This window comes from Dermacentor albipictus, chromosome 10, assembly GCF_038994185.2.
Source record: "Dermacentor albipictus isolate Rhodes 1998 colony chromosome 10, USDA_Dalb.pri_finalv2, whole genome shotgun sequence".
NCBI lineage: Eukaryota > Metazoa > Arthropoda > Arachnida > Ixodida > Ixodidae > Dermacentor > Dermacentor albipictus.
The window spans coordinates 24,472,926-24,498,201 of record NC_091830.1 but is presented as its reverse complement, the minus strand read 5'-3'; the positions used below and the strand labels follow the sequence as shown (position 1 = coordinate 24,498,201).

The window sequence follows — 25,276 nt, the reverse complement described above, 5'->3', positions numbered from 1 at the left end:
GCATCACCACTTGCCCCCCCACAGATGACTGAAATAAGAACACTGAATTTTGGACACCTTAGAGCACGCCATTCAATAAATTGCCCTTCACCAGCCTGATCTCGCGCTAATTCAGCCACCGAGTCTAGCAGCAAGAGCATTGTTCTTGCTTCGGTACATCGCTGGTGCCTCCTCAAAACCAAAACTTGCAAAGCCTAGCCAATCCACAAGTTGCCAACCATGGCCAAACCACAATACAAACTAGCTGCTACATTCACTTTTTGAAGCCTAACATTTTCTAACAGTGCTAAGATGGTGTGTGGCATACAGTGCTGCACCTCTGCATTTACTTCTCAGTAAACGGAACTTCTGTTAACTGGAACATTGTTCCCCGGTTCATTGACGTTCCATTTAAGGGGGGACATGGCGATTAAAAGTATCATTATTTATTTATGAACCAAACTTGATAAAAATTGGCATGCTTATTTAGTTCCTTCTCCTGATTCTAAAAATGCAGTTATTTTTTTGTAGGTTCATTATTTCATTACATAATTAAGAAAACAATGTATTTTACAATGCCTTTTTTCTTACTACAATAGACAAATAACCGCTGCACAAAAATAGACAAATGACATATGGTCCAATAGAAGAAAGCACAAGCTTCACAACATAGGAAGAACTTTTATGATTGGATCAGTATTTCCTACTTTATAGTGCACTGAACTCCATTGTTCTGAACATGGCCTTGCATTAGTCAGACAAAAGACAAATTTTAAAAACTTTAAACAAAGAAACTTGAAAAACTGCTTCCTATGTTTGGTGCTCCAAACATCAAGCTTCATGATGCAAAAAAAATTAATACTATAACTATGATAGCTACTGATATATCACAGTAAATGTCTTGCTGGGTGGGTAAAATTAGTATTTCGAGAAAATCAAGAAAACAAATAAATGTCACATTTAATTGTGAAGGGTCACAAATGTGTGCACATACACATTCCCAAAACATTAGTAGGCTCCTGGGGCATAGTCAGTTTGGGCATTTGTGTCTCTGTGGCGCTTTTTGAAGAAGCACTGCACATTTTCTGCCGATGCATGCTTGTGTTCAGATGCGGCTGATCGGCGCCGATCTTTTTCCGCCATGCGCTGCATACACTTTTCGCCAGGATTCATCGAGAGTTCTTGCAAAATGCTTGCCGAGGTTCTCCTGCAGCCAGCATTGAACTTCATGACTGCTTCCGCCACTGCAGCCTCAACGCTGAAGAGTGATGCGTGCTGCTCCTTCGGTGCGAGCGCCCATATTAGCGAGTGCAGGCTTTCATTGTTGTTCTGTGTTTTGCCTCGCTGGCAACGTTCAAGCAGCATCTTGTCAGAGAGCCGTTGGTAGATTGGCAGTAATGCCTTGCTTACATGAGCAGGTAAATTGTAGCGGTGCTTCGGCACAGGTTGGCCTTTGGCCTTTGCAGCATTTTGCCGGCACCAGGAATCGGGACCTTCTGGGCAAAGGCTATGATTCGAGGTGACGTCATTTGATGTTACGTGATAGTAGCTTGCCATCACGGCCTTCTCCATGGCTTCAATGTCACCAGTGTGGGACTTCAGAGCCCATCCATAATAAGAGCTCAGTTTGTTGACCAAATCTCCAGTCAACCTTCCTCTTCCACCAAGTGGCTCTGAGCCAGGCCCCTTGTGCTTTGACAGGGCATTACGTAGTGCTGTCCCCATCCTCTTATGGACATGGTTGACACAATCCTCGTTGTCAACTTCTATAAAGCCATATACTTTGGCCTCCTTTAGGGCCAAGAAAGTACGGCTGTCACCGTCCGACAGCACAGTTGTGTATCTTAGGCTGTACTTTTCCAGCGATCTTTTGAATAAAATGAGGCCAGCCTCCACCTCCATTTCACCAGCCTTCTTATCCGTATTTTTTTGACACTCATGACTGGCTTTCCATTCTTCGTATGAAGGGTCACCAACTTTTGGTCCACGCTGACAACCGGCACAAAAGTTGCTCAGCACAACGTAGTCCAGGACAAGCCCCGTGAAAAGTTCAATGACGGCGCCGACACCGATGTGCGAACTGTGCCCGCGAGTCATCCAAGACCCGTCGTACGATACAGCAACGTTGCCCGGGTTGCCGAAGTTTAATTGGCTGTAAAGCTGCCGGACCGACTTCGCGCATTCTGTTGTAAGCGTCTCAGCTGCCCGGGTCGCGGCGGGCGTCAACTTCGTTTTGACGTACCCCTGCCACGTTTTCGTATGCAGCCCGCAGTGCGATATATTCATTGTTGCGAAAATATCATTGAACGCAGTTTGCCGATTGCCGGTGCTTTGCATCGCGCGCGCAGCCAGAATGTTGACGGTAAACGGATTCACTTTCTGAGTCCCATTCACACGCGGCGAGCTCCACGCTGACGCTTTGTCGCCGCATTTCGAGCATATGAGCACCAGACTTACTGCAAGGCCATATTCGCGCTCCTTCCGGCTGATTTTCGCGCTACCGCCGCATGTATTACAGTTCATATGCTCCAGAAGTGCGTTCACCGATTCCAGGCACACCACGGTGAAAACTGTGTCGTCAATCGGGCCGGCCGCGACATCGCCAGCGGACAAGATCTCCGACTTACGGCTCACTGCTGCGGTTGATGCGAGCTCTTGTAGTTTCTCGTCGGATCTCATGTCGATTACCTCCAAATCTGAAGGCGTTAGCATAACGGTGTCACGACGGACGCGGCTGGCGTTTTCGTCGCAGCTACTCGTTGTCGCACCACCTAGGCCTAGCACTCGGTCGGCTCCATCAGTTCCGTCGCTTGACGCCGTTGGTGGCTCGTCCTCAACCACTTGCGACGCGGTGGGGCGTTTTTTGAAGTTGTTGAGCATGGACTTCTTCCTTTTCTTTCCATACTTGTGCTTGGAGTCAAACTTTCGGAGCGGAGGAGGCATCGTCGCGCGTACTCACACAACGATCGTATCGAACATGGCGTCTCGCCTGCGCCTCTGCTGCGGCTAGCAGACAGCTCGGGAGTGCGCCCAGCCAATCACGTGGCGTTATCTCGTCACGTGCATGCGACAGCGAATGAGAACGCGCGTTTCACCTATTTTTGCCGCCGGTTTTTGTATTGAACCAGCAAGCCTAACGAAGCGGCAGCGCGCGATATTTGAAGCCGAAACCGCGTTCTTTCAAACGAGACCAAGATGGCCGCCCTCAAGGCACTAGTACGCGAGCGCGGCGTCATTGAATGTGTGTCGTTTTCGCGTCGACACACGCGAAAAATCAGGTGCCCTATCTGTTTTTAAATTGTTCGTATGGCTGAAATATGACCTTACGAGATTGGAAACTTGGCAGATAGGGAGAATAATAGATGTAGATTAGAGAAATGCTATTTTCCAAAATTCGTTTTTTTATGATATTTTGGGTCTAAAGACCCGTGTCCCCCCTTAACAAGATTCTGCTGCAGTTCCTCACCATAACAAGTGCAAAGTGGGTAAGTGCTCATAATTTCAAAGGGCTAACTTGTACAAGATTCACTCGTTTGTCAAGATAAATGACGTCGATAACGAAAAAAAATGGGGGGACACTTGTTTATTTAGGAGAGGTTGCAGAAGAAGCATTATGTACAGCACAGTTGCGAAACATTGCAGTGTCACTAGCACACACTCAGTCACTGTCACTTCCACTGCCGAAGATCTCCTCTTCGTCACGACGTTTCTTCTCTTCTTCCTCCTCTTCACTCGACGAAGATGCGGATGATGACGATGATGAACCGGACTTTTTCCTCGACCCGGCGGGGCTCTGTTCTGCGTTCTCGGCCTCGCTCTCGGCCTCTGATTTCTCCTCCGCCTCCGATTTCTCCTCGGCCTCCGACTCTGCCTCTGAGCCTGTGGTAAGTGGCAGTGAGAAAATTAATTACCACGAGCTCTTGGAGAATGAATCTACACATGTAATAACAATGTTGCAGTGTTATTACTACTGACACAAGGGGCTTTCTCAATGTGATTATATTTTAAAAAATGCTGTGTCTAATTACAGGCATTGCTTGTACGACAATGTTATAGACTGCAGTAAGCACAAATTGTATTCACAGTTCACAAATGGTATTCACGAGGGTACCGTGGTACCCTCGTGAATACCATTCCCACTTCTAATGCATATATAGTAGCAGTCTTTTATGTCCCCATAGCACATGGAGGAGCGTCCATGAAGCGGGCAGCATAAATATAAGAAATGAAAATGCATATGTAAACATAAGAAGAAATTAAATGGAAGTTGCATATCGGTTGATCAGTATACAACCCAAAAGAATTTGGATAGTACGGATTAATGAAATTCAAGGAATAAATGAAGACACGAAAAATGAAACAAATCAAACCAAATTTAGCTATAATAAAGGAAACAATACCAATGCCCTTGCCACTACTATAAGGAATTTTTCTTTTTAAAAAGCTGCATCCTGCCACCATTCATCGTTTAACCCCTGAGGATGAAGTCAATTTGTACCTGAAACGTCATGCTTATGACACCTTTTTATTGGAGATATTACAACCTTATCCACTCGAATCTGATTGATTCGAACATGCTTAATTCGAACTCCAATGGGTGAAAATGCCCAGTAATTTGAACAAGCAGGCATTTGCGACTGTTAATTCGAACATACTGTGCTCCAACCAGCATTCCTCTGACTCCACCACAGAGGAAGAGCTTAGGAGAGACTCCTCAACACTGCACGCAAACAAAAAAAAAAGGCCGTGGTGGAAATTTGTGCACAGGCGTGTGCAGGCACGCATCACCGATTACTTGTGTTTGTGTCGAGGTAGTGACTTCAGTCAGTGTTGCGGCACCGCCATGTATGCCACAGAGTCAATGTATAAGAACGTCTGAAATTTCGGACGCAAAAAACCTTCACCGTCCGATTTTCCAGACTGTTTAGCTTGGCCGCAGGTCCGAAACGGCATTAATCGAAGCCGCCACCACCACCGCCATTTTGATTACCACGCCGCCTCGAGCCGGTGCTCTCGCACGCAGATCCGCTGGCAGCCGTAGCCACACCACGGCAACTACGGCACACTAGCCACACCACGGCAACCACCACGACTGCTACGAAGTTTTTTGCGGTTCGGTGCCGTGTTTTTCATGGAAACGATTCGCCACTATTAGCAATGGCGCCGACTCAGTCTTCGTAATCCCCGCTAATGGCTTCGGAGCGCGGAAAGCGTAGCGTGTTGCGTAATGTCGGTTCCCGAAAGTCAACTTCGCCCCAATACAGAAGTGCGGCGGTGAAGCATACCAGAAGTTCGAAGGGGCAATTGTTACGGGACATGGCGCGTTTCCTTTAATTATACACGCGTGCACCCGCCATCTCCTATTACAGTGCGAGCACCGATCCGGCCTCACAACTCACTATAAATTGTAAATACGGATGAATAAATCTTGTGGAACTTCCCAGTCATGTGTTAGCTTAGTGCACCTGCACCACTGCAGGTAAGTCCTCCATTTAATTAGCTTCCTTTAATTCGAACAAATTTTCGGGCCCCTTCGAGTTCGAATTACCAAGATTCGACTGTACTTAATTAGCCCAGCCAGACAAGTAATCCTGTCTACATGTTTATCTTGCAGCAATGAAACCGCATGGAATCCAAAAAAATTCCTGAAATGGCTGAGGAAGTTTTCACTACGCCCAAAAGTCGGCGGTGCTGCCCAAGGATAACAAAACAGGGGCTGTATTCTGAAATGTTCGCCCCACTGCTCCCTTCAAAGCGTTCTTTTTTTTTTCCCTCCGAGACGGTGCCTCACCTTTCTGTTCGGCAGCCTCTTCTTCCTTCTCTGCTTCCTCTTCCTCCTCCTCCTCTTCTTCCTCCTCTGCCTCTTCCTCCTCCTCCTCTGCTTCCTCTTCGTCTTCCTGCGGCTGCTCCAGCTGGGTGAGCCTGGCTTGCTGCAAGTGGGCATGGGCGAGAGGGAACAGACAGTGAGGACACCACGGCAACCACCAGAGCACAACTCGCTGCCTGTAGAAAGAACGCCGGCATTTGGTCTGGTCTGGCATTTGGTCCATGGAAATTAAGGGACGTACACCAGGGCACGATTTGCACAAAGCCTTTCACCCATGGGGAAGATCTGTCCACATTCGAAAAGCCTGGCGCAAGTGACATTTAATTTGCCACAGCTGTTAAGTGACACCTGCTGCAGGCAGCGCGAAGTGAGCGTCACATTTCACTCTGGTGGCATTGTATTACGGCGTCGCACACCAACTCTATTTCGTTTGTTTTCCGCCACCGTCTAAATAAAAACACTATGCATTATGAAAACCACAAAGCGCGTCTTGGGCCACTAGGGTCCCAGCAGCCTCGACACATGTCGGAGACTCGTGCAGCGGTTATTCTCGTTAAGTGGGCACGTAAAAAAACTTCCCGCCAAATGCCCCCCCAGTGAAGCTGCTGCCTCGGGCTAAATTTCAGCAGCAGAAACGTAAGCTTGCCAAAGCCACAATAATGACAATGCAAATTTTGGGCCTCTTGGCATGCGTCGGCATCTCATGATGCTGCAGTGACTTGCGCAACGCCTCCCAATACGCGGATATCAATTACAGTTGAGCCTGCCAAATTTTCTTTGTGACTTCCGATCACGTGTTTTCTTAGTATTTACATTTTTTTTCCCGCAAAGTGAGTGATTGAGGGTTTACTGTATCAGACTCCCCATAAAATTTAACAAGTTTTGCATGAATTTGTTATCATATAACTTTATTATCTTTGTAACTACATGCATGAGCACATTATGGATAACCACTCCATGTGTAAATTATACAGATATATTTCGAGCTGAAAAAGTCCAGCTCACCCAAATCGCAGAACAATGATGCATGCAAATTATTTTGGCAGCTCCTCACGCATCAAAATATAAGCAGTTAAAGAAAAGAATTTAAAAAAAGAAAGAAAGAAAGAAGCTTACCTGCGTCTTGTGTTCCATCTCGTTCAGCGGTCGGTGTCGCACCACCAACTTTGAATTGTTCGGCTGGACGCCAGGTTTGAGACGACGCTTCGTCAGCCGCACTCTGAAAACGTTAACAGTGCATTGCTCGTTGCGTCTAGTGCATCAACATCCCACATAGTGTTTTCTAAAACTCGCCGCTTTTATTGTTCCGTAAAGTGCCAGTCACTCGAGGCAGAAATTTATTGCACGGCGGTATACAGCAACGTCTACAGTCAGCTCAGGGCGTCAAGTCCTCACATTCAACTTGACATAGCAGTTTCACAGACCCTACCCTGAAGCATCAAGTATGCCACTTAAAAGACCAGGTGCAATAAAATTTTGCGCTTCGTAAAAAGCCTTGATTCAGATCAATGTAGGCAGAAAGCTGCCTGAATGCAAAATGTAATGTTTGAAATACAGGTGCATGCGTTACAGAAGGTTCACAAGAATAGGTATTTCTTTTATACCAAAACTCAAGAAAACGCAACCATTCCTACTAGCTGCAAATGATGCAGAAACTGGAACACCGCGAAGCATCGTGGCGCGTGGGCATAGTGCTCTGAGATCGGACACCACCCTTGGCCTGCTGGAGATCTCGGAGGCCATGTTCTGGTATCAGCTAACCACCATGCGCCCATGTTGTCTGCTAAGGCACTATTCAAAGGCTGCTAATAAAACAGCAATTAGGCAATTACCAGCCGTACAGCTTTGCAAAGATTTCTTTGATGCTATATACTAATCATTTGTAACCAATTTAACCTTAGTGAAGTTTTGTAGCAAGTGTGCTTCAGGGCCCAACTCTGGAAAACTGTATTAATTGGCTAGACAATATCTTCATTAACCCGCAACAGCATTATCACAAACCCAATTAGGTCCACTGCAATACGGGAGTCTCCTTCGAGGATATCCAAGCACCCCCTGTGTCGCATCAACGAAATCAACGCTTCGGAACCTAACCACTCTGTATTAGTTATCTGCCAGCTTCGGGTATGTCTCCTTTCCCTTTGCGCTCATTAAATCACTTAAGTAGACCATCGATTGGTTTTTCCAATGAAATTACCTACCCTGACCAACTCCATCTGCATCTGTTAATCTCAACTAATGTCATCTGCTTACGTTTTCTCATCTACACTTCTAGGCATGTTTATCTTCCTTACACATGAAAAGCACATTGCAGTACCTCAACGAGTAGGAACCTTTCAAAATGCTGATAACCAACTCACACAAAGATACAACCTATCAATGAAACTGACTTAGACATTCTGAACATGCAATACCCCTGTTTATTGGTGCTAGGCACAGTTGAGCATTGAACAAGCTACAGCAAATGACACTGAAATCTTCCACATGCATACTGTATTTACTCGAAAATAGGTCAAGCATTAATAAAGGTCAACAAAAAAATTATCAGAATATAGGTTGACTCATTGGAATCGGCGCGTTAGAATTGAGTACGACCCTAAATCTGCGTTACCTTATTGCCATTGACATTTCAAAATGGCCGCCTCGTACATGCTCCATGGCTAGCTGCCGTAGCTTCCTCCATGTGCTCTAGTATGTGTGGTTAGGCATTAGTCTGCCATCTGTCTTCCCATTTTCTGCATTTGCTCAATCAGCATGAAGTGCCATTCATCATGATGCCACATTTTTGATGCCACAACAGGCAAAGCAACACAGTTGCTTTGCCGCAACACAGCAACACAGTGACACAGCAACACAGTGAAGCAGGACGTGCTAGTGACGATCTATTTCGGCGATACGATCACCTGGGCCTTACTTTGAAAGCGATCTGCGACGGGGACAGAGTCCACTGCATGCTGTGTTTTCGCCGCTTATAGTTCACGTTGAAGCGAGAGGCAGCTGCTGCTGTGCTTTCTCAGTCCAGTGCTTTGACAGCGAGTTTCCGTGGTTATAGAGTGAGATGTGTTCATGTTTGCTTGCGCGCGTGTGACAGCACGCTTGTTAATTTAGTTGGTACAGTACTGTACGTGTGCGCATTAGAATCGGTGCACAGTAGAATCTAGTATGTATGGTACTTGTGTTTTGCACGACTGCGGCTTCCACGTATGATATCGACGTGCACGGCAGGGTGTTTTGGTTTACGGTCTTGGCCCTCGTGGCTCGGGCAGCGGCCCTGTTCCACATTGGAACTCCATTAGCTCGGCACTTTTGCTAGCTTTGATCACAAATATAGGTTGAGGTTCTCTGGTCATTAATATAGGTCGATTGCTAATTATTGGTAACATTTGTGAAAAAAAAAAAGTTCGACCTATATTCAAATAAATACGGTACGCTTTTCAGGATAGCGCAGCTAATGTGTGAAGCAACATGGCTGCACAGCTACCTATAGTTTCCAAATGGCACAGTCAAACAGAAAAACACTAAGTTACCTTGTTTCGAGCTCGTTGTAATACACTCCATCTTCTCGGAAGACGAAGAAGTAATTCTCTTCGTAGCCTTTCGATGCCTTGTTCTTCACATTCCAGTTGTACTCACGAGCCATCCGGTACTCGTACCTGTTAGCATGCATGAAGAATTTCTCTCAGACAAGTCACGTCTAGGTCCACAGAGCTGTGAAAAGATTGCATACGATAACACAGCCAATTTTTTTTTTTTTTTGCTTAAGTGTAGTGGTACTAGAACAGTAACCAAGTGACTGGCTGATTTGTAAATCGATTTAGGTGTGATTGGAAATGTTAGCTGCTAACTTTTATGGGTCACTAACTGTACCTTTAGTGAAGTGGAACACAATAGAAAATGCAATCCCAAGAAGGTGCTCAACATGCTCATTAAAAGAGCACACTTGTGAAATATATGCCGATCAATCGAGTACTCAAATAACCAAGCAACAGAGCTTGTTAAACATAGCACTTAGTGATGCATGCATATGTCATTTACTCAGCTTTCTTTTCATGCAACAACATTTGAACAATGGCACTAAGACATTAAGTTCTAATGCCTAGCTTAGTTCTTTCCAAACTGGAATGATAGTCATGGATGCATGAAAAGTATTGAGCTGCTTTAGTTTGCATGGCTTCCAACACCGAGAGTTGGGACTGTTCATAACATTATCATACCGAGCTTACGTAGTGAACAATCACAGGCCAAGTAAGCCAACTGGCACATTGGTTGGGGAGTGACTCAAGTTTTGCGTAAGCAACCAAGAGTTTGTGATGCGTTAGCATTGATGTCTACAATACATATGCATTTCCTTTATTCAATGAATGGTCGGCTGTAAGATGCATGCCTAAGTACAACAGAGCCTTGTTGCTACGTTTCCGTTATGTATGTTTTCCCGGCGCCAACATTCGCAATTGAGAACACAAAAAATGACCCAATAGAGTTATGCTCATTTTTTACCGGTTCATACGTTCCTGGAGAATACAATGTTTCGGCTATAACATTCAGTGCCTCACCAAACCGCGATCCGGTTTTCCGGTCGCTAGATCCCATGTAAAGGAAATGCGCAAGGTGCACGTGATCGAGAACAGTGTATAGCTGCCCGCCGCGTCAGCTTCACCGCAATACTCGCTCGCCCATCTCATGCGAAAACGCCAGTGTGCACTCACGTTTCTCATTTCGGTATCGATAAATCTTCTCTGGGGTCATGCCACGTGGCATTCACAGCTATCACCACAAATTCTATTACAGTAAGCACCTTTGCCTCTTCGTTTCACAGTGCATAGTGCCATCGGAAGCGTAGCGCTGTCCGATAAGCGATAACTGAAACACACCGCCATTCCCTGCTGCAGACTGCGATCATATAGGTTTTCCGGCCGCTAGATCCCATGTGAACAAGAAAAGACTCGAGGTACGCGCGACCGAGAAAAGTATGTAGCTGTCCATCTCGTATGAAAACGACGGCGCGCAGTTTCTTGTTTCGGCACCAGCAAATCTCTGCCCGAGTCATCACACAGCACATTCACAGCTATCACCGCCAAACCTCTTGCGATAAGTATCTTCACCTATCTGTTTTACAGTGCGTGGTGCATAGTGCCATTGGTAGCATACTGCACACTTTTAGTAGGCGATAATTCAAACGCACCGCCGTTCCCTGCTGCAGCGGCACGGTGTGGGCATCACGTTTCGCCTCGGTGGCATTCGGCGTCGTCCACCAGCTCGATTTCGTTTCGGTTTCCGATCGCCCTCTTAAAACACCACGCAATAAGAAGACAACAAAATGCGTCTCAGGATACCGGAGCAACTCCTGCTCGTCGCATGTTGGTGTCTCGTGCTGCAACGATCTGCACGATGCTTCGCATTACGTAGAGTCAGTCAAATTTCTTAGTTACTTCGGATCGTACATTCTCCCAGTTAGTACATTCTTCCGTGCGTTTTTTTTCCGGAACGGAAGAACGAGGTGCTACTGTACTTACGTGACAATACCGAAGGTATTGCAAAATTGTTCACAGTACATGACAAGTTAGAAATTGGCTTAACGAGTGAATGATGCAAGTAGTTTAGTGTTTGCGACATTTTAGCACAAATGCTCAGGATATGAGTTTTCCATGTAAGGTCGGGTGTTAGATGCGAGCCTGAGTACTTACGTGACAGTGCCCGAGTTACTGAAACACAGTTTATAAAATGAAAAGTTAGAAAATTGAGCGTCAATGAGCAACAGGCGTAATTACTGTCTCAAGTATACGGCCAATATCGGCCCATTGTGACACACTGACTTTAAATTGGGAAGAGCTGTCTAATGTGGGACTACTATGACTCCGTGTAAGATGCAATATTCCTCCGACCTTCTGTATTACTCGAGGCAGTCTTCGTGAGACTATCATAGATATTCGCAACATGTGTTTTCCGTGAAAAACTGGCTCAAAAGCAAGCCTGAATACTTACGTCGGAGCACCTGATGTACTAAAATATTGTTCATAAAACATGACAAGTTAGGACTGGCTGTTTAGAAGTGATGGAGGCTTCTTTTTAAACTCACTCGTCATCATCCATGTAATCCATGCCTTCCTCAGCGTCCCTTTTTCGTTTCTTGATGGTGTCTTCGGTTGGGAGGAAGTAGGCGACGAACTGTTCTCCACTCTCGTCCATCACACCCCTGAAAGGCAATGAATGCGTCATCAGACATGTTGAGCATAATTTGGGGAAAAGTCTCCAGAAACATAGGTAATTCCAAAACGAAGGATCTGTGTAGACTGATTCGTACCAGGCAAAGCTGTGACGACAAACGTACACGTCAATCTCGTAAGTTGTGAGTCATCGAAACTTGACCATGTGTGTTTTTCAGCATACCCTTTGCAATCATTCAGCAGCTGTGATATTCTGCCATCCTTAGAGCTTCCTACAAAATTTACTGGATGACACTGTCGGACTGCTATCATTCAGCTACCATGCGAATTATGGTTAGTACATGTATTTGTACAATTTTCATGCTACCGGCTTCAGATGTTCTTGAGGTGTTACTTATTATGCCTCATCTTTCACTGCCAAGAAGTTCTTGTTGCTGTCCTTCGCCATCCAATTTTCTGGACATCTTGCCTTGACTGCAGCTCCCAAACGGCATTAATCGAAACCGTCACTGCTGCCATTTTGATTATCTCACAGCCACGAAGTGGCGCTCTTGCAAAGCTAAGCCTAGATGCATTGACGTTCACTACCAAACTTCCTGCTGTTTGGCGTTGCCTTTTGCACGTTAAAAAATTTGCCGCCTCTGCCATCATCGCCGATGGCTTCTAAGTGCGGAAGGCACGGCAAGAACTAAGCACTGCATGATGCTGGTTTCCAAGAGTCAGCTTCACCGCAATACAGTGGTTTTACCTGATGCAGTATATGCGATGTATTGCGGTGAAGCATACAAAGAGTGAAATTGGGCCACTGTCACGGGACACAGCATGTGTTCCTTAATAGTACACCTGCGCACCCGGCATCTCCTGGCGCATTACGAGCACTGACACGTTCAATAAGGGCACTGGCAGGCCTTCAGAGCTATTTCGGACATGCCTGTGGCGAGTTGAGCCTTTGAGAGCCGTAGATGCATTAATTTTGATCAAACTGCCTGATTTTTTCGAACGTTTTCATGGTCCCCTAAGGAGTTCGGAAAATTGTAGCCATCATTCTGATGCCGACCGAACCGCCGAGCTTGCGGCTCTTATAGATGCTAGTGCCAGAGCTCCCTCTAGAGGTTATTGCAAGAAACTATGCATCAAATTAACGTGGGACAGTTCCAAGAGCGGAAGCTCCCTTACCTGATCATGGCCTGAGACATCTCTTCCAATTGCGTGATGGGTGCTGGATCTGAGTCAAACATGACTTGCGCAAATGGGTATTTCCATAACTAGAGCAAAGAAATAAAGGGAGGATAAAAAATGTCAAGTGCTATCCAACAACGTTACAAAAGGGGCCGACGGCTTTCATTCCAGATCAGCCAGTGCAGATTAAAACTAACTCAGTCCCAAATTAGGGTGATCATAAACGAGCCCTTGCGAACCTCTTTTCAGCAGCCCCACAGTGAAATTTGCCTTCCTCAATCTTCAACAGTACTACTTGCGACAGCGACAGCCAAAGAGAACACAGGATCTGTTCAGCAGATGTCCAGTGTTCTGTCTTGCTCTTCCCTGTCGTAAGTGCCATATTTGCAATCCTAAGACGTTTGTACTCCTCTGTTGAGGTTTGCCTTTAATCTGCTTGCTATCTTGCAGCTGCCTGAAGAATGCTATCGTTATTGTGTCATCATCATGTCGTCATCATATACCCACTGCAGAAAAAAAGGCCTCCTTTATCCATCTCCAATAACACCTCTCTCTCGCACCACCAGGCTTCATCCCATGCTCCGCAAATTTTTTAGCCTTATCACAACACCTAATTCACTGCCACTCCAACTGTGTTTCTCTTCAAAAGGCATGCACTCCACTAGGTTAACAGACTACCAGTTATGTGGTCTATGCATCACATGGCCTGCACAACTCCCTCCCCCCCTTTTTTTCCCCTCATAATCTCAACAAGAATATCAGCTAAATGCATTCGCTATCTAATCCACATCTTTCTCTTCCTATCTCTTGATGTTAAAAATTTCTCGTTACATCGCTTGTGCAGTTTGAGTATAAATGCGGCATGAGACGGAAGACTGGGCTCGGTCACGGAGTAAGACATTTAGGAGGTGAAACTCCCGTCAGCGCGATCGAGGGCGACCAGATAAGGTCACAATTGTTGTATGCGCCGACGGGACCGTATGCAGTGGCAGCGCCATGTGGCGTGTTGTAGAAGCCACAGCGAAAAAAAAAATGCAGCGCCTGGGCAGGCTGCTCCGGCGCGCTCTCAATGGCGGTAATTTCTTTCCACGCTGCCGGGCGCCACCTGCACGATAACGGCTCCGCGGACTTGCGACTTTTTCTGGTCGCCGCAAACAGCGGAGTTTCCTCTCCTAAATGTTTCTTGCTCCAAGGGCTCGGTGCACCACTGGGTACGCTTGGTTAACGGATGCAGACTATCACAAATGAGTGCACCTAATCTAACTCACATCTGAGTCTGGGAACAGTGGAAGCACCTCCACCGGCCGAACGTTGGGCTTGCTGTAGTGGCCTTCAATCTAGAAAAGGCAAGCAATTAAAGAAGCCAATAAGTCGTGGTTCAACAAGGCGTAGGTTCGAGCAAGTTAGACTACGTTCGATTAGATCAAGGTGGTCCGCAGTGCGGGCCGAGTAAGCAACATTGAACAGGCACTGAAAAATGAGTTGCTTTGCTCGCAACTAACCAACGAGCCCCCAACATGCAACTTAGCAGTGTCACGTATGTTTCATTCCTTGCCTTCTGTTTGTGTTTCTGTCCAGACACTTTAAAGGGGTGACGCGGCCCTCGAAATCCAAAAGATAGCGAAAAAGTCAATTTTCGAAAAACAATATTTTTGGGTTGCATTTCTCATAAACTACCTGTTCTGTAATTATCAGCACCTAATTGAGCCACAAAGTAAAAAAATGACACTACTTTTGAGGCCACCGCGGCCCACAAAACATGCGCGAATTCCAAAATGAAGTGAAACTTCGCGCGCGCGCCATTCCCGGCCCATGCGGCCTGCCGGCGCCATCTTGGTGTCGTTTTGATCGTGAATTCTTTGTCTCTGTTCTGCCGCCTTGCAAAATGGCATTGTCAGCGCGGTTGAGGCGCTGTTGGCATTTTCCCGCGATGCAATGCACTGATTGGCCGGAGCAGTGCGTTAAGATCTCACGTGCTAAAGCACGCCTGCCATTGGCTGCTTCGCGGGTGGCAGCAGCGGCTGCTCCCTTCGATGCCACGCCTGCCACGCTCGCGTCGTTCTTGCCCCTTGCTCCGTCCGCTTCAGCAGACGCCTGCTTGCGAGTTGCTCATCGCCTTGCGCTATCTTTTAGATAATTTTCTCAGCTTTTTTTTTTTTCACTATTTCTTTGCTATATGCGATGCCGTCAACGAAGCCCAAGACAGTGCAGATGTTAGGTGCGTGGAAGCGCGATATGTGACTTGTACGAGCATCGAACTTCCGATCTTCCGCAGCGAATGCCGACTGCGTAGACGTTTTCAGCGACGGAACTGTGCTATCGGCTGCCGCCAGTTGAAAATCCAACACATTGAGTGTGCCTGGAGCTACAAGAGCTAATTAGAAGCTCCATAGGAGCTTTCTAATGAGTAACACGTGTTCAACTTTAAGGCCCGTTTTCTCGGAATGAATTTTTTTGCTAGCAGTGGTGCTGGGGAAGGCGATACCTAAAGAACCGCTCTTCAAATCTGTGTGCCGTTTTTTTTTAAATTCTGTTCCTGAATGACTTTGCCAGGGGTAACAAGCTTTTTTGAAGGCTGGTGCAGTTAATTTATAATACGCAATTCATTTTTGATGAATGTGGTCATTACTGGCTACATCAAATTTAAAGTTGGGTGAAAAGTTTTTGGAGGGGAAATTTAAAAAACGGGCTTTGTAGCCCCCTGGGATATCTATCAAGGGATCATCACAGTGAATTTCAGCTTCCTACAATGTCCCTGGCATTTCTCCAGGCTCTTCCTCAGGCATATACATGAACCACCTAGTTACACCTCAATAACTCTAGAACTAATAAACACATCCTCATGAAACTTTTGCAGTTCCTCATAGTTCAGTGGTGCGAACGTACCCTGAAAGTTTCATCCGGATATCTTTAAAAATAAAAAAAAGTTCGGTCTCCAGGGTAGCCTCTCCCCTTAAGAGGAAGCTTTAGCTCGGGCCCAACTCCGACGCGGCCTATTCAAATACATGTAAAAACACAAAAACGTTTTTCTAAGATAACCCCTGGACCGATTTTAATGAAATTTGTTGCATTTGAGAGAGAAAGTTAAATTCTAGTGACTGGTGGAAGCGGAATTTTGATTTAGGGCTTGAATTTTGTTAAAAAGATTTTCAAAAATTCAGAAGTTTGAAAAAAATAGAAGCACGAAGTTTACAAACCAATAGCTCTGCATCAAAAACAGATATCGCGATTCTGTAAACGGCATCCATTAGACCATTCAAAGCGGACAAATTTGATGTGTCATTTTATACGTTACATGAATTTGTTACGTTATTTACGAGGGTTCTGCAAAAGTTGTAATAACACATTGATACATTTTTTGATGTTCATGTGTAACATATCAATTTTGTCCGCTTTAGATGTGCTATCATATACAATTCACAGAATTGCGATATCATTTTTTCTTGCTGGGTTACGGAGTTCTAAACTTGATAGTTTCGTTTTCTGAAAATTTGCGATTTTTGCCAATTTTTTATAAAAAATTGACAACATAAATCGAAAATTCGAAACCAACAGTCACTAGATTTTAAGTGTTTCTTTTAAATGCAGCAAACCCCGTCAAATTTGGTGCTGTGGTTGCCGAGAAAAACGAATTCTCCTTTTACATGTATTTAGATAGGAGCACTCGAGCTAAAGCTTCCTCTTAAGCACTTACAGTTTACACCATGTTCCGACAAGGTGTACACGAACTTCCAACACTAGTTATAAGTCGGTACCTGTCCCCAAAACATAAATCCAGGCAATTGAAATGAAGAAACAATGGGTGATGTCTAAAACATGGCGGCCGAAACGTGTTTACGGCTCCAGCGATCGGCGTTGGTGTATGCTTGGAAAGCATAGCCCTTGAGATCACTTTTTGTTGCTTGCAGAGAGCTATTGCTGGGGCGTGAATTTGAACACCACTTACAGAAACGCGCGTAGTGAAGGGAACACGCAGGGGTGTGTTTTCACATAAGTGCAACATGGATGCTGAGATGAAAAAAAAAAAAAGAAACAAGAGAGAGAGAAACGCACTGGCTTCTGGGCTTCTTCAAACGTCTTGTTGATGGCATTGATTTGACTTTCTCGGTCCATATACAGGTCCTCCTCCTTGAACAGCTTTTTGACATTGTAGCCGACCCTGCGTACAGAAAGTATCGGCTTGGCTTCAGTAGGCACGTACCGAGGGGCTCAAGTATGGTGTACGGACCTAACCTAACTAAAAGTGAATGGGCACAAATTACAGCATGAGGAAAGTGAATTCAAGAAGGGCAGAAATTTAGCTTTGTTTGTGCAACACACTGCAAGGAAAGCGCAAAAATACACCTGCAGAGGAAGAACTAGCTCGTGTGTCTCCGTGCATTTTCGCACTTCGCTTGCAGTAAACCGTGAATACAGTGATGGGAAATGACTGTGCAAGTACAGCATGAAAGTACATGTTACAAAAAGAGAAAAAAAGAAAGATTGTTGCACAAGTAATGTCTCATGACTATCGAGTAGGGTGCAATAACATTTCAACATTACACTGTATCAAAATGTGGTTCATAAGCTTGTCATGGTGATGGGGGAATCATGCAAGCCTGACATGAAAATACACATGGTCATACCTGATGAATGCCCTGCCACCCACATCCCCTCGATGTTTTATGAGAATGGAACAGCATTTCAGCACTTTATGACACAGTTCAAAAGTTTGTGTTCATTGTGACTAGACCATGACAAAGTTCAAAAGTCTATGTTCGTTGTAACTATATCTGATAGTTAAAGTGATTCCGGTGCTCCGAGATGATTCACTGCCCATGACAGTGAGCAGGCAACGTGGTATGCCTAATTATAATGCATATTTTCCTAATTTCAGAATATTGTAAACCTCCTGCCAATGGCACGGCTGGAAATTATCATTAACAGTTTTTTTTTGGGGGGGGGGGGAGGGGGTTTGTTCTTGACTGGAAATGGGAGGGTGAATACAGGAAGGGAGGTGGTTGGGCAAGCCACACACTAACACAGAAATTTCAAGGAGGTGATGGAGGGCGTGGCATTACTCACTTTGTCTCGGTGTTAACACCGGTCTGACCGTATCGACTGAACTCGGTCGCAATGTACTCCGTCTTCTTCAGCCATGGGACAACCAAATTGTGATGTCTTGACCTGAAAAAGAAAGCAACAAAAAGCTATATGTTTCCTGTTAGTTCTGCTCCGCGGTACCCATAGTTCCATACATGATGTTCTGTTCCACATCAGTTGAACAGCTGTGCTCGACCAATAGCACGCAGATGGTACCCAGCAGTGATGGTAATGGTAACATTTCACTGAAATGTCGTCGTTACATTTCTTGCACAAAAGATTGTTCACCTCTGGAGCATGCAATAACGACTCTCCAGTGATTATGGGTTGAATAAACGGCGCTTCTGAAATACCAAGGTCAGTCTTGCCATGTGCGGAACTTTTAAGAGCTGCAACAGTTCCAGTTACACAGTTATAATTTCCCTTTTTTTTTCCCCTTGTGTAGTGGGAGGGGCAAGCTTGGGGCTTTTATTTATTTTAATTTTGATTTTCATAAATTTTTTACTCGATCCTTAACATCTTGGAACTTCGGTTGCTAACTCAAACACAACGAATTTCACTCAAAACTGTCTAGCGGTTGTTAATGACACTGTGTCCGTGTTTTACGCGTGCTAGTATTGACATGAGGAGGGCAAAATCTAACAATTTTTCTTAAAAACAATCAAGAAGCGTGGCTGAAACATTTCAGTGATTAGGAAAGTTAAAAATGAGCTTTGCTAAGCTGCATTTTGCTAATATTTTTCAACATAGCTCACGTTGATCACGAATGTGAAACAACACATAGGCATTCCTTTCCTTTCTTATCAGCATTAATATTATGATTAATGTCGCTGCTACTACTTCTCTCACTACAACCTGTAGCTGCATACTACTAACACTGCTACTAATTCCATTGCTACACTATTACTTGTAATACTACAACGTGTTGCTGTGTTGTAGTACTACCCCAATACAATTGCTTCTATTTACTACTACTTCTGTCGCTTCCACTAGTGCTACAATTATTGCCACCGCTATTAGTGCTGCAAAGTCGGCAGTGCTGTGCGAACACCCACAAGCGACGTGCAAAAATGCCAGCTTCAGAATCGATATCCATAATTATCACTGCCGCACTGCCCTGCAGAACAGATGGGTGCATTCAGCATAGACCTTATCTTTATGCAAATCACACCGATCGAAGCAAAAATCCAAACAAACATGCACAAATTGACTACAGCACCGTTTAGAATCTTGCGGTGTGAGGGTGTCTTCTTCCAGCAGCTTCTCGTCGTCGGGATGCAAAACAGCTGCAGGCGATAAAAAAAAATACAAGGCACGTTCTCATCAACTTTGTTGACAAGAATAATAAGGGTGGACAGGTTACAAAAGAAGTCATAATGCATCCTGTGCATACTTTGTTTTCGTAATGCAGCACACACACACATCACTGGTCATACACACAATGTCAATGTCACACAGAAACTTAAATATAGACAGTGACCCCATTATATTCAGCCAAGTACAAATAAGGCGACTTCATTCACTATCCATTACGGGACAACACTGCAGAACAATGCCACTGGTAAAAATGCAAATAGTACTGCGCGGCAAATCTGATTGTCAGAAATTTCAATAATTTAAAATCGCTTATCGTCACTGTCAGAGGCCTCATTTCAACTATCAAAGACACGAAGCATCTCATCTCTGGCGCCGTCCCTAGTATTGGAGGTGTCATATTTTCTAAATGTGCTGCCGGCCATGACAGCCTAATGAACTTGTGGGTGGAGCAAGCACAAAGCTACAGCAAGCTCTCATAGCAGCAGTAGCATGCATAGACTTGATTACAGAAATGTTTAATGCCACTGACAATACCTTGTCATTATTGTAGTTTTGGTGTCATATTTGCTTATAATGTGCACGTCGTTTTTCAACAAATGTTTGCAGAAGAATGTGTATTAGAACTGAGCAAACACGGCACTTTGATGCCAGTACGCTTGCAGACCAAACTTTACGCAATGCATTTTACCAAGCTCTTGAAAGCCTCAAGTAAACTGCATGATGCGACATTTGTTATGTACAATATACTATGGTCACATTTAACCAAGCATGTGGGATTTTATGTATAATAAATACAATAATAGAAGCAAACATTATACAAGTTGCAATCCAACTTGTAAGTAGACATCACAAGTAAAAAGACAATTCTTTTTAATATCGTAAGTATGAAGTAGCGAAACAGTGAAAGAGCAACATTATTTTTGAACTAGTAACTCAGTAGGAATAAAATTTGTTATGTTAGATCAAACAGCAAGCTGATAAACCACAAATACAACAAAAATGTAAAGAATACGCAGTCAGATGTGCGTTTGTATAAAGTGCAGTAGTAGCAACGCTAAAATACAGCAAGAAACAACTAATTCAGCAACTGACAGTAGCCACAAAGAAAAGTTTAAGCAATTTGCCGGTATGCATGCTCTCGCAAAAGCAAAATGAAAAGAGTGAAAATGCGTCGATCTGACGAACCCTGGATTAATTACATTTAACTGTTCAACACCCAAGCATAAACAGTATTTGTCTTACCAGTTTGTAATGACATTACCAAGGATGAATCTTACTTTCTCACAGCCCAATTTGTGTCGCTCTGCAGCAGTGACTAATACGCATCAACTCCTTCTACCGACAGCTGCTGGATTAGGGCATTCATGCATATCTTTTTGTACTTTACATTTGTTTTGCTGTCATGAGTGTGTAGAATATTTCTGCGAGCTTTTGTGTTGTTTGAGACAAAGCTTGTGCTGACCTCTTACTCAAAGCTTCCAGTGAATAAAACAGACAACACCACAATTAATTTCTTTAAAATGAAAATATTATGTGCACAATACTGGCAAAGTAAACAAAAAATTGATATATTCCATGCACTTTTCCAGAAAAGAACTTGGGGAGTAAAAGGGTCAAGCCCCAGCTAATATGGTTTGGTTTATATATCTGAAGCCAGTTGCTATTTCACATGATTTTCACATGTCAAGGAGCTGAGCTCACCATTTGGGTCAATCTCGTACGTTTTTGGGTCAATAAGGTCAATTGTGACGCCGAGGTCGTGTTCCGTGAGTAGATCATGCTTGTAGTTTCGTTCAAGTGAAGTCGCTTTGTACGAGACAAACCTAAAGTGAATGAAAATGCCGACATGAAGAACCAGAAAGATAACAAATGCAAACTCGCTATTTGAATTCTGACGTTTAAAAAAGGCTTACATATGATAAACACTATTCAAATGGACACTAATATGCCAAACTTTCTTTATTGAATTCTGTGCTTAAATTTGAGATGCAATAATGATGGCACAGATTTTTGGGTTATTGTGCTGCAAAAGTACAAAAGCAGTTTGGTTGAGTTTTTGTGCATTCATGAATGCACTGTAATCATTTTTTTTTTTTAATGCAATAGGCGGTATCCATAACCTAACATCTAGGGCATGCTTTTGGCTCCTGCAATCGCTTCTACTGCATTCAACCAGCAAAAGCATAGCCCTTAAGATCTGCATTTTTAAATACAGAGCCTGTCAGGTGTGGATTTGGACACCACCAATTTTTTACACATTACCATAATCTATGACACCAGGCAGTACCTCCTCTAAGTAGATGCCTGGAAAACAGCATGAATTTTGTGTGCTTACACATAGATCACAACGCGCGGTAATCATCTGCTCAAGTTTTACCAGTTGCGGCCAGTATTTTGCAAGCATCCACTGCAGGGGGCGCTAGTGGCCATACCAATTGGCAAGAGGAAAAGGGAAGGGATGTGTGTTTTTGCTCACGTCCCAGGTCTAGTTATAGGGGGCGCTAGTGAGAGAACTCAAGCACAGTGGCGTCACCTGCCTGTCCATAGAGTTTCTAAAAATACCCTAGAGGGAAATGTGGCGCTAGTGTCTACGGGGGTTCTCATGAGCGTCTCCTCAACCTACATGGGAATGATGGGAAGTACAGGCTTCGGATTGACTTCGGTCTTTAGACTAGTGGCGTTTGCTTCTGGCGCAGTAAACAACGCTATACTCAAATATTATCGCGTAAAATCTAATTCTATTTCCGCAGTATGTTATATAATGCACAACACGCTACATAAACTTTGCATGACGTTGAGATGGAAGCATGGTTTACTATGGTTTGTCAGCAGGACACACCAGGGTATGCATACTCGTGCGATTCTGTTCTTAATTTAACGTCAAAGAATAATTATTTATTCATTTTTGCAACAGCAAAACAACCGTGCATGTACTTATATAAAAATACTCATCAAGTATTTCTGGAAATAAAAATGTTGTATTGTGACAAAGCGTTGCGCCCTTGAGAGGAATTCTACAAGTGTCGTCTGCTACGAAGCCTGCTCGCTGCAAACGCGAGACTTTTCTCGCAGACGACAGGCACTTGCGAACTCTCTCGCTCTTTCGAAAGGTTGCGTCGGCTGTCACAATTGCTGAACGCCTTCAAGTAATTTTAAGCACATCTGCTGCCGTGCTAGGTAGGACGCTAGTGGCCTCCTACGAGTATGCTCCATCATATTTTATATTGGCGTACCGCTTCCGAAGCGTTACAGCGTGGCTTTGCGGGTACCCATTGTGCGACACTAGACTACAGCTAGGAAGCAGCTATCTTTCCTACCACAAGTAAGTTTGTGTTCTCAAAGTCCTAAAACACGCATTTCAATGAGCACATAAACGAGCACATAATGAAGCCCTCAATAAAATTTGATTGTCAAGCCACTAGAAGTACAATTGTATATGTCTTGTATCAGTAGTGCCTTCTTTGTTCTATTCTGAAGTTTCATAAAGCACGTAACGCTACAGTGCCAACCTAACACACTTAACAAACAAAGGTCTAAACGCTCAAAACATGTTCTTTCAACGTTTACGATGCCGCCGCTTTCTCGTCACGGCTTCGACGCCACACCGCGACACAAGCATCGTCCCAGTCGCTGGCCCAGCGCGCTATCGCCACTCTGAGCAACCTAACAAACGCAGAGAGCTTTGCGTTGCACTGTCCAACTGCAGGTTATAGCAATTGCGCTTGGAGCGAAACCGAAACTTTTAAAAAAATACTTGTACACTAGTTTGCCAGTCAACAGAATGCCAATCCGAAGCCTGTACTTCCCATCATTCCCATGTAGGTTGAACGATCGCAGCGCCAGATTTGCCTCTAGGTATACTAATATGAAACTCTATGTGCCTGTCGCCACCTCTTGTGGAAGTGGGCCAGTAGCACATCCTGAGGACCATAATTCATGCAGCTAGAATTTTAATTTTCTTCAGTTTTCATATAGCATGTGTGTTGCGGACTGCTTTGAAGTATAATGCACATTTATTTTTAAAACTGGAACGCAACAGGAAAGATGCTGCTACAAGGTCTTTGTCCTGTACTTTATATGTTACGCAAGGCATCAATGTCATCTAACAATATATATTTGACAAGGTAATCACAATGACCGATCCTATTCTTTAACATGAGTATACAGCTCTTCAATGTAAACAAATAAGTACAAGTTAAGATGGCACTTGACATTCCCTGTTTACTTTTTTTTTCTCCATGTAATTGTTTAAACACGTAGCCTTCTAATGCAATAATGTTGTGCAAGAAAGGCAAAATCCCAAGCACAATTAAGCAAAAGCTGTAACCGAATTCCCTTTAGATGCCAACAACCCTTAAGCACAACGTCGAAGCACTGGTGAGTCAAGCGAACTCTCTTGAAAACAGCGCCATTCTCATTCCATTAAGTACCCGGATGAAACTGCAGCATGCCAGACGCATTTCTTACCTGTTTGGCTCGAAAGGGTAGGCTATGAACTTTGGATCAAATGGTATATCGGGCAAGGTGTTGCAATATTTGACTCGACAGACCAGCTCCGACCTGCGATAGAAAGCGTTTCAAACACTGCCTTGCCAAAAAGTAACAACGTAAAAACATCGTGATATGTGTGGAAGACACCGATGCTACGTACTGGACACGAACTTGCGCGCAGTACAGCCGTAGAAATCTGTCTCAACAGGAGGGACAGGTGATTTCAGAGGACATCCGATGTCAAGTAGCGGCAGTGACTACAAGACACTCGAAACAGTCGGACAATAAACCGTTCCAAATTTACCAGAAGAGTTTGGGAGCGTCAGGTTCTCCACAACATGCGGAAATCGCGTAAAATAAACCCGACCACAGTACGCCGAAAAAGCGAGAATCTAATCGCCCTAACTTTACAGAAGGGCTAGTTTAGAACAGACGCTACTGTTTGTGTGTTCACAAGTTGCAGGTAAGAATCGGTATGTCTTGACCACGTCTTGAAGCACGCAAAACAGAAACTAGAGGGTGCGGGCTTAAGTTCGCGTAGTCGAGGGAAGTGGTTATATTTTAGACGCGCATTTACTCCGAGAATGAAGGCTGTTTGAGAAACAGGTGGTTTTAACTGGATCAGCAGTTAGTGCGCACAAACAATTTCCTCCGCTGCTCAGCGACTGAAGGACGCCACTTCGAGGACGTGACACAAATTTCGCCGTAATGCTTACCGGCGCTCCCCGGGTTTCTTGCGGTCTCTTTCCACGGAGGAAGACCCGGACTGTATTGTGGGAGCCATAGAAAGGCTATGCTGCGACCGCGATCACGTTGACTCGGGCACTGTTTACGTACGGTGAAATCAACGGACTGCGCAAGGATCGGCTACAATGGAGCCATGACGGCGTTGCCATATCGATGCCACGGAACTGGGCATGTGAGGCTTTAATTTCCTGTATCGTCACTTGCTATGAGATAAATAAGCACAAACTTGCGAAGATTGCGTTTCCGAAAATTTTGTCATAAGTGCTTCCATTAGCCGCTATCTTGCATCAACGCTCTTCTAAGATACCAATAATACGAATAATACTGACAATATTGTGGTCTTCAGAAAGATGGCAGCTATGACGTCACATTTACGTTAGACGTCTGCGATAAGCTAAATGCGTCGCCTTTGAGATGTAAGCTAATCGATGCAATGTGAAGTTCACCAAGGCGTTCTGTTCAACCTGCAAGACGTGCGGTGATGACGGGA

General features: G+C 44.5%; 1 protein-coding gene across 2 annotated transcripts; it reads right to left on the bottom strand.

The window, feature by feature from the left end:
* Positions 1–914: 914 nt before the first annotated feature.
* Positions 915–25,095, bottom strand: atms (RNA polymerase II-associated factor 1-like protein antimeros). 2 transcript variants are annotated; one of them, XM_070526775.1, is made up of 15 exons: positions 24,756–25,095; positions 24,016–24,108; positions 21,250–21,371; positions 19,451–19,517; positions 18,214–18,315; positions 17,203–17,308; positions 14,418–14,486; positions 13,147–13,235; positions 11,883–11,999; positions 11,789–11,806; positions 11,491–11,508; positions 9,334–9,459; positions 6,923–7,025; positions 5,771–5,909; positions 915–3,858 (listed from the first exon to the last, which is right to left on the bottom strand). In XM_070526775.1, exons 1-15 carry the CDS (start codon positions 24,821–24,823, stop codon positions 3,638–3,640), a joined length of 1,458 nt encoding a protein of 485 aa, XP_070382876.1. In that variant the 5' UTR covers positions 24,824–25,095; the 3' UTR covers positions 915–3,637. The 2 variants fall into 2 exon arrangements, with proteins under 2 accessions (XP_070382876.1, XP_070382877.1); XM_070526776.1 differs by lacking the exons at positions 11,491–11,508; positions 11,789–11,806 and having other exon boundaries at positions 24,756–25,092.
* Between the last annotated feature and the right edge of the window lie 181 nt (positions 25,096–25,276).